This window comes from Hylaeus volcanicus, chromosome 1 (genome assembly GCF_026283585.1).
Source record: "Hylaeus volcanicus isolate JK05 chromosome 1, UHH_iyHylVolc1.0_haploid, whole genome shotgun sequence".
Lineage (NCBI taxonomy): Eukaryota > Metazoa > Arthropoda > Insecta > Hymenoptera > Colletidae > Hylaeus > Hylaeus volcanicus.
In genome coordinates, this window is record NC_071976.1 from 24,601,432 (window position 1) to 24,610,859 (window position 9,428).

Here is a 9,428-nt window from a genome sequence, read left to right on the forward strand (position 1 = left end):
TCACCTCTCGTCGTCGTCGATCGTCGACGACGTTGTCTCGAAACTACATGTTCCACGGCATCACGCAGGAAATGGTGTTTAATGCCGACGGGTCAGGCCGGGTCTGACCCCCCGGTGGTGGACGCGGTCTATAGGATGAGCAGCTTGGAGGAGAGAGAAAAACGCTCGCGTTTCGTCGCTGGCGCGAGGAGGACAGCGGCGCGTGTGTGGTCCCCATCGAGCAATTGACGTGTCCGAGGAAGTGATGGAAGGATGATGGCACAATGTGCTTGAATGTCCCATAAGCGAGCGGGTTCTATATTAAACTGGTCCGGTCACGGGTCGTTCGGCTGTTCATCGTTCAGTCGGCGGACTGTCTCCAGACGGCTGGATCCGCTCAGCCGAAGGACTGAACCGCTGGTATCGATCCCACGCCGTCGTTACCTCGACCACGTCGCCGTATCGAACGCGAAGTCGAGTCTTCTTGTCGATCCTCGCGCTGAAACGGGCCATGTCCGGCCGAACGTACGGACATCGATCTTGAAGTCACGCCATCGAGGAGTGAAGCGATTCTAGTGGGACCGGTCGAATCCAGGCGGACTGAATGCTCCATCGACAGCTGGCGAAGGAGAACCAGGACTCGAGGGACTCCTGGAGGTCGGCTTGCTGGACCGGAAGTGGCAAGGGGAGCGCGAACCGCGACTTCTCAGTCCACCCATTCTAATCAGCTTTCCTTGGTGAATGAGGCGACGTTGGGCCAGCTGAGATCGGTAACTAGATCATGTTAATTCGGTCTTATCCGAATCGTTATCTCGGTTCTTGACGATTTTTTTATTTTTAAACTGGCATCGTAAAATAATGATCTAGAGAGATGAGACTTTTTTACATTTGTCCTTTGAAATAGTACAGTTTAGTCTTAGGGAGATTCTTCATGCAACTATAAATTATGGAGATACAATCAATTCCATAAATATTCGCACTTTGTATGTCTACCGAAGAAGATTGACTAAATTAAATAATTTTGATATCACCAAATGGATTTGTCATTATAAGTATGTATATGAATAAGCTTATACAATATATACATGTGTTTACATTTATTACACATTATACATTAACACATTCATACAACATACATTTATATTTGGAATTTATGGAACTAACTGTATGTAGACGTGATCAAGTATAATTGTCTACATTGATATTCATTTTTTGAAGCTGTTGCGTCATTCAAATATTGAAGAGGAACAATTTCAAGTTGTCTTTCCCGAATAATATTATTCTCTTAATGTCAACAATCGATGCTTGTGATTAAATTAACGAATCGCAAACTATATACAGTGTTTGAAATAATGTCTCTTCTTCCCAAATACAGGTGTATATCGTTTTCTGACGTCGGATATCGGAGCACGGCCCGTTCAGAGAAGTCCCTATAAAGTAACAACCATCGATGATGGTGAAGGGGGAAATATTGCTGCTTCTTCACTTGTTTTGCGACATAGGTGAGCGCATCCCCTTTCGAGACGCTCCATAGATATTTCTTTCCTTAAAATTATGTTTGAACTTTAATTCTTACAAGCCACGTAAAATTATATTTATTTTTTCCTTCAACTTTTCTTCAACTTTCAATTCAACGTGATCTTAATCCGACGTTGGGTATCAGTGTGCTACTCTAACCGTCACCAAAGTGAATTACTATGCTGGCGAAACGTCGAAATCGATTCCCAACGGAGGACGACGTACATTTAGACTCGTTGCTCACGAGAATATCTGTGATTTCAGCGTTGGCAGCGCAATGTGGAAAAGTATGGCTGACAGTCTCCTCCTTGTGGAGACCGATCGCAGCCAGTGATAAAGTGGTCGACGCTGAGCTAGAAGTGAATTGGGATTTCGATTGCCCGTCGAGCACTGGATACCCAGATACCATCAAGGTGTTCACTGCTAACCCAGCACATGGTAATCTATTCGATTCTCTTCGACGTCGTAACCTGTGATTCGAAGATTAAAACGCGTTCTACTGTATCCACTTAAAGCTGTTTCCCTGAATTCTATTTTTCTCCAACAGAATTTATTTTTCCGACAGCTTGAGAATAATCGATTCAGTTTCGGTTTTCATTCTGATTAAATTTACACCGATACTGGGAAATCATTTCACCACTTCTGACGATCCAAGTTTTACTTCTTTTCGTTCTATTTTACAGTATCAGTTGATGCGATCGGCGATGTGTTTTCAGATAAAAAGCTCAAGCCCAAGTTGACTTTGACTTCGTTGCAATACCCCCGAGGCTATTATCGAACGAATATCACGGTAGGTCGGCCACCCCTTCCTGGGGGATGGGACACCAAGGATGGCGCGACGCATCCAGGTCCTCATTGCTTGAAACATCATGCTGCGGTTTATAAGGATGGTGCTTTCCTCACCAGTGCCTGTTTGCAGATATGGCCGACGTGGATGTACGATTTAAGGTAAACAATTTCAGATGATACACTTATAGTGATCTAACCTAGACTTCGCCAATTTGGGTCGATACAATTCTATGTATATTCTAATTATATTATCAGAAGTACAGTTGGTGTGATAAGAACGTTAAAATGTATAGAACTCTATCAAGAAACTCTTTAACAATTATTATTGTACAACAGTGTAACATGCCTCTCCAAAACAAATTGTATTCATACAATAACTTTCTATTTCCAGAATAACTAAATTTATAACCTGGTATGAATTTCAAGAAGACCTAAAGATCACAATCTGAAATTGTATAATTTTTAGCACTTTCAATATGCAATTTAATGAATTTTACTTTTAACTCGTGAAGTACCGAATTACCATATTTCTAAATATTGATGTTTATTATCTATAGTAATCGTATTCAAAGAATGTTCAAACCTTGCAGGATGCTGTTGGGAAGGCTTCCGATAGGAAGCTTGATGATTCCGGGAACCCACAATTCAGGATGCTACAAGCACGGTGACCTGTCGAGGAGGGTGGCCTATCAACGATACTTGTTAACTCAGGATCGCGACGTATGGACGCAATTGGTTCACGGCATCAGATATCTGGACATCAGGGTGGGTTACTACTACCAGTCGATTCCGAATGGCACCACGATTGCCGAGGAAGGCAATCACATAAGCAGATTCTGGGTCAATCACGATGTCATTCGGATAACCCCCCTGTCCGCCATCATCAAAGACGTGAGAAACTTTTTGAACGTTGCGAGGGGAGAGGTCGTCATCATGGACTTCCATAGGTAATTCGACGACATAAAATAGCGTAATGCTCGAATTAAATAAACAGAATAATGTAACGATGGAATTAAATGAATGGAATGTAATGCTTGAATTGCATAAATATAACGCAGTCGATTCGCTGATCGATAACGATGAGAGAGCGATCATTACTGAACAAGTGGATACTATAGCATGAAAATTACTTAATATGAAAACTGTAGTATGAAGGGCGACGGTAAGAATGATTTCAAAGCGATATTTGCAAACAGATCATTTAATTATATCCCGGTAAGCTACAGTTGCTTGTCAATATTTTAAATAAATGCAACGCAAACGAATAATAATACAATAAGTATATGTAAAATAAATACTTCCACGCGAATATAATTCAGTGTCGGACGATTTTGCACGCAGATTTCCAGTGGGATTCGAGGGCAGGCCCAGTAGGCATCGACGATTGGCCACGATTCTCTGGCGAGAATTCGAAGATCTGATCCTCAAGCCCGATAGGGGTGTCGAAGGTCTTGGCCCGACCTTGAACGATATCTGGACTGGTGGTAAACGCTTGATAATCTGCTACGGTGATAAACACACCGTCAATGGTAAATTTGTAGCTATCATTCGTCATACTCTCTTTATCTTCAGATTCATCCTCACAGATGTTTAATTGATAAGACACTAATCTGTGAGAAATAATCTGTAATCTGGAACATTTCAGTCTACTTGATATCCAATTTCCCCAAATCATCAAAAGAAAATGGAACAGTTTATGCCTCGACTTATTTAACAGAGTTAATTGCAAACACTTCGCAGTATTTTCAAGCATGAAACAGGCCTTCCAACAACTACCCCTCGTTAAATAACGATTATTTACATTTTCTAACTTGTGAATATATTGATTTATAGATTCATAATTTATCAAGATTCAAAATTACAAAAATTAACCTTCAACTTAAGTTTCAAACCTGTGGGACTCAACGCCACATCACTATCTTGGCCCAAGTTCACACTTTCCCTTTTCTCATTGCTCCAGTTTTGTATTCGACCTTTCAACGATCGTTTTTAGAGTACGACTGGCTGTGGCCCGCAATGTCCCAGGCCTGGGGCGATCAGCAGACGGTGGACGGCCTGTTCAAGTATTTGGACGACGTGATCATGGGCCCAAAAAGGTTCAGGAACAGCCAGAATCCTCTGTGGGCGGTGATGGCGGAGCTGACGCCGTATTCCCTGGACATATTGTTCAATCTGTCAGGTGGACTTCGCCAGATGGCCGACTCGGTCAATAGAAATCTGACGTTGAAGTTCCAGAAAGAATGGTGGAACGAGACGAACATAGTAGCAACAGATTTTTTCCTCGGGAACAACCTGATCGACGTTTCGATACAGGCGAACATCAAGAAGAGCGACATCGCGCAGTGGCGCTTGTAATCTCAACCATAAGCACGCGTGGATCAACCGATTTATGGATCTCTGGCAGCGAGATTCAGCGCTAAGGAATACTTTCTTCAAACTAATTTAAAAACGCGAAGGGTTAATCTCGAAAAATCTAGTTCCATCCAAGGATAGGAAGAATAGAAATAATTGTCAGCTAGAAGCTGAGAGGATGTGATTGATAATAATTCGTACCATATAAATTTTATGTAGGGAAATTGATCCATTCGATGAGATTGACTTTAGGATGATTGATGTATGAGTTCGAACACACGTACAAGAATAATAATGTGTAAATTAAACGATTCTACTCATCCAACAATCCTTAATCCTTCATTTAATACCATTAGCGTGCTGGTTACCTAAAGCAGAAAAAAATATTACCAGTTTCTTCAATTTCACCATAATCCTTAAACAACAATTTTTTTTTCTCCAGTCCTCGAGATACACGCAAACAACATATGAAGAGAGAAGCCAGAACTTGCATAAAATTTTTGGAAATTAATTCCGTAAGAAGACTTTGCTCACCCTTACAGAGAAACCGATTGCCATTCTAACGAATTATGCCACAATAATGTCCAGCAAATCGAAGAAGTCTCAACGTTCTGACAAATACTATCCCATATAAAGACAGTCTACCACAAATTTTCCAAGAAAATCTTCCTCGGTTCCCTAAACGTCTCGATGTACGAGCAAGTGGCCCTAAATACAAACGATCCGAAGTTTCGGAAACGCGTTCCCTTCAGAAACCAATGGTGTCGTGTTTCAGACACGTTGATTTGAATTTCGAATGCGGCTCCACGCTGGATATTATGTCCAGGGCACCGGTTTTTCGAGGCAGCCAGTCGTCTGCCAGCAGCCATCGGCGGCGAATCGATGCGACGAGAATTTTAACGCGTTCCATCTTACCCATGCTCTCATCCAAGCTATCTGAGCTTCGATACCGCGTGTTCCATCCGCCATTTCTTTCTTTCCATCGCTGCTTTATCGTTGAGATGTCTGTTGCCAACGTTGACTGCTATTTATCCATACAACAGTGTTCCAATATCGAAACAGAACGCTTACAGTGGCGTGATAAAGTTGAGGAATAAACGATTTATTTAATAAAGACAGTTAGAGGTTTTGTCTTGGAGGGTTTCTTGTCCATAAGGAACGAGTTGATTAAGTAGCTTCGAACAATGGATTACGAACTTCCAATCGGAGCTGAAGGACTGTGGGCTGTCTACGCCTGGTGGTCGTGCGTCCTTGTGCTGAAGATGAACGCTCTGTCATGGTTCACTGGACGAATTCGAGTAGCCAGACAGGTAAGGAGACTCTTTCTTCTCGTATCAAAACACCTGCATACGAGCCGTTCACTGCACAAATCGATTAACTCCATTTTTTCGAAAAATCTTAAATTTAAGTGGCAAAGTACTTGGTATAGACACAACTTTTTATATTCATAATAACTTACCTGAATAATTTTGTTGGTCATTGAATAATAAATAATTTATTTCAGACACCATTTTGATAGCAATATCTCAACTTTTTAATTTATGGAGTTAATCGATTTGTGCAATGAACGGCTCTTCCATGTTTCTTCCATGGTATCCGAATATTTGATCACGTATCTTCGTTTCTTATATCCATTTTGATCTCTGATTTTTATTCCCAATTAATGTTATGTTAAAGCAGTAGTGTGGCCCACGAATAGTTTCTTCAGAACGACTACTTTGCAATGTCTCACGCCAAAGTTATTGTAGTATCTACTAAAATGTTAGTCTACTGTAGTATCTTCTGCTGTTCGACGCTTAAAAGGACTAGAGGCCTTGTAAAACGAACACGTCTGTCGATTGCATTTGACTCTTGTTACTGTAATTAGGTAACGAAGACCGTTGGACACGGTGTCTCGACATTCTACGCTCCGTGGCGTCGTATTGCTCTGATGATAAATTAATATTGTGGAGGTTAGTTGAAAGACGACGCGACGTATACACACGCTGCATATTTAACATCTGCAGGGGACAGACTACTATTTCTCCTCGAAACAAACAAAAATTGATCAAAATTCTTATATACATCGCCTATGGAATAATAATGATATTTAAAAATTCTTCTCTGATACATGAAATCTTTCAACTAGTCCATGTGCTAGATTCCCTGAAAAAATTGTGACATTTAATGAGACGTATGCAATGTAACGAATGTCTGCTTGCATAACAGGGAATGGGTAAAGTTTAAATACCTTTTATAAAATTGATTATTTGTTTATTTTATAAGGGTTCGTAATCTGTTTTATATAGATTATTGCATCTAGTGGTCAAATCTTGTTACAAGTCACCAGTCTTGCACATATATCTTTTTTTCCATATCACATTTCCATTGTTTCACATCAATCCTTAACTTCTTCCACTCTTTACATGTCTGCTGGGGCCCACTGGCCCCTTGTAGCTCGGGTACCTCAGGATCGCTAAACCCGTACTGTTGCTACAATCAAACATAGCTCCAGCCCCTGAGGAGATTTATAAAATTATTTTAAAAATTTTCTGCTAGATAACCCAAATTGAATCAGTTTACTAAATTTCAAACAATACTCACAACGATCAATTCTTTAATTTTCGACACATTGAACACATTCCTTAATTTGCCAACATTCCAGCAGCTTCACTCCTATTCCACAATCTTATTTTACGTAGTTCACTAATTCCTCATAAAATCATCTCTTTTTTTTTATTTATAAAAAAATTTTTTCATTTCCTCCGTATTACCCACCTCCTCGCATCGAGTAAACAGAATACACTCAAGGTGGACCTCTTGATTCCACCTCGTGATGCTCGCCGCGACAGCTAAAAGTGGTTAAAAAAGAAACCTTTTCTTATTAATTATAGAAGCAGTCGAACAGGTTCGTTTCAAAGTTTGATTTTTATTAACACGACGAGGAAGTTCCCGCACGGCGTGAAACATTTTTACAACCGAAGTGGATTGCTCGCTCAAGTGGTGATTTATGGTTCGTTAATTGGATCGATATTACAGGTGATCCACAGCGAGGAGGACAGAGTGTGGATGAAAGGTCCCGATGTCATTTTATGTCCTACGGGAGGCGGCCACGAGGAAGTGGATCGCATTCGAAGCGCCCATCGACACGATCTTGAAACCGTGCTCCCTTTTCTGCTAATTGCACCGATATGGCTTTGTACGTCGCCGTTGTTCCCCGTGGCCAGATCGATTCTCTCATGCTTCGCGTTCGTCAGCGTGTTGTACACTCTGATGCACATGAAAATCGTGAACGCGCCTCGTAAATGGAAAACAATTTTCTCCGCCGTTGAACTTTGCATCTTGATTTACATGTCCTCCGTGTCTGTGCTCCATTACGCGAAAGCTTGAAGAAATTTTTCTTATCGTTCTGGTCACGCGATTGCTTTGTTTTGGTATGATAATCGAATTCTGTGTAATACGGATGACAGCGAATGAATGGAATTTCGATGATAGATTGCACGCACAATGAATGTTATTTTAAATTACTCTCTAAAAGGGATTTAATCGATATGTGTTACAAATGAGGATATCGAAACGAATGAATGAATACACTTGGTATATATCGTTTTTAATACTTGATATTTAGATCACTTGAAATCATTTTAAATCACTATTTATTTAAATCGTTTAGAACTAAATAACTATTTTCCATTGTATTTTGTAGAAGTATTGTTTTTCAAATGCATTTATTTCATGTGATCATGTAGTCATGGCATACTCCACTGTGGACTGTTGAAGCATGAATCATAGACATAAATTAACTTTAAATGTGTGAAAACATAGCTTGCTTCTACGAAGTGCAAGATAACACTTGAAGTTATCTGGCCTATGAGGAATAGCAGCACGTTGCTGCTTCGTAACATGACTATAGTAGTATGCATAATCAGCAGAAGTGATTGGAAAAAACTGGTCATTGGTAATCTGGGACTCACTTCCTTTAAAGTTACATTAAACCGTAATTTAATCGCTTCAGTATTCTGATCGGTATTTTCTAACGAGGAATGCAAGGGTCAACGTTCATTAGAAACTGAAAATTCACTATAATTTAGTTCAAAGCCAATTCAATACATACCGACATTAAAATTATTCATATATACAGAAACAAAGTAAAAATACGTTACTACCTATTCACAGACGAATGAGTAATGTAAAATGAATTAAATCTGCATAAAATAAATCTTCAATGAGCAATCAATAAAACTTCGACTATGGTCCCAGTACAAAGATGAAGGAAATTCCTTTCACCTCAGATCTTCCGTAACCTTGATCATTATTGTCTCATGTATTGTAAAGTTCATCATGACTTCTACTGCAATATATCAATAGAAAAATACACATTTCATTCTAAAAATTGTTACGAAGATAAAATAGTTCAAATATCAGAACCACACGCAGTTTCCTGATGCAAAAAATCCTTTGCTTCTACGAAATTGTCAGCATAGTATCTTGTCTATTTATCTCACATGCATTTTTACAATAAACTCACACTTGTCTTGAGACACTCTGTACAGTCTAAAGACCCGTTTATTCGACTCATCCTCTAAGCTGGAGTACCCCGCAGTTCTCAATTCGTAATTAGACACAAAGGAAACCGCAAAATGAAATTAATTGCACTCATTATTCCGTAGACTACTATACGTGTACGGTTTCCTCCGCATACTAGCCGATGATGACCCGCGTCCACGATCCTGATCATTCAAGGCTCGAACACACACTAAACAGCGCCAATAGTGAAACGTACCGGACAGTAAACGTCGTCGTATCGTGAC

General features: G+C 40.1%; 2 protein-coding genes and 1 long non-coding RNA gene across 7 annotated transcripts; 2 read left to right on the plus strand and 1 right to left on the minus strand.

Moving 5' to 3' along the window:
• The first annotated feature begins 289 nt into the window (after positions 1-289).
• Positions 290-4,940, plus strand: LOC128874073 (PI-PLC X domain-containing protein 1-like). The gene is made up of 7 exons (XM_054118356.1): positions 290-749; positions 1,355-1,481; positions 1,762-1,935; positions 2,214-2,445; positions 2,877-3,233; positions 3,628-3,815; positions 4,280-4,940. The coding sequence occupies exons 2-7, from the start codon at positions 1,430-1,432 to the stop codon at positions 4,639-4,641; spliced, it is 1,365 nt and encodes a 454-aa protein (XP_053974331.1). The 5' UTR covers positions 290-749; positions 1,355-1,429; the 3' UTR covers positions 4,642-4,940.
• Positions 4,941-5,124: 184 nt separating this feature from the next.
• LOC128874081 (prostaglandin E synthase-like) lies at positions 5,125-8,241 on the plus strand. Its single transcript, XM_054118368.1, has 2 exons — positions 5,125-5,948; positions 7,657-8,241. The coding sequence occupies exons 1-2, from the start codon at positions 5,823-5,825 to the stop codon at positions 8,005-8,007; spliced, it is 477 nt and encodes a 158-aa protein (XP_053974343.1). The 5' UTR covers positions 5,125-5,822; the 3' UTR covers positions 8,008-8,241.
• LOC128874086 (uncharacterized) lies at positions 5,809-9,382 on the minus strand. Of its 5 annotated transcripts, none has more exons than XR_008456565.1 (5): positions 9,146-9,374; positions 7,222-7,469; positions 6,869-7,135; positions 6,098-6,783; positions 5,809-5,981 (listed from the first exon to the last, which is right to left on the minus strand). It is a non-coding gene; the product is annotated as an uncharacterized LOC128874086 (long non-coding RNA). The 5 variants fall into 5 exon arrangements; XR_008456561.1 differs by having other exon boundaries at positions 5,809-5,999; XR_008456562.1 differs by lacking the exon at positions 5,809-5,981 and adding an exon at positions 8,235-8,968 and having other exon boundaries at positions 6,518-6,783; positions 9,146-9,382.
• Positions 9,383-9,428: the final 46 nt, after the last annotated feature.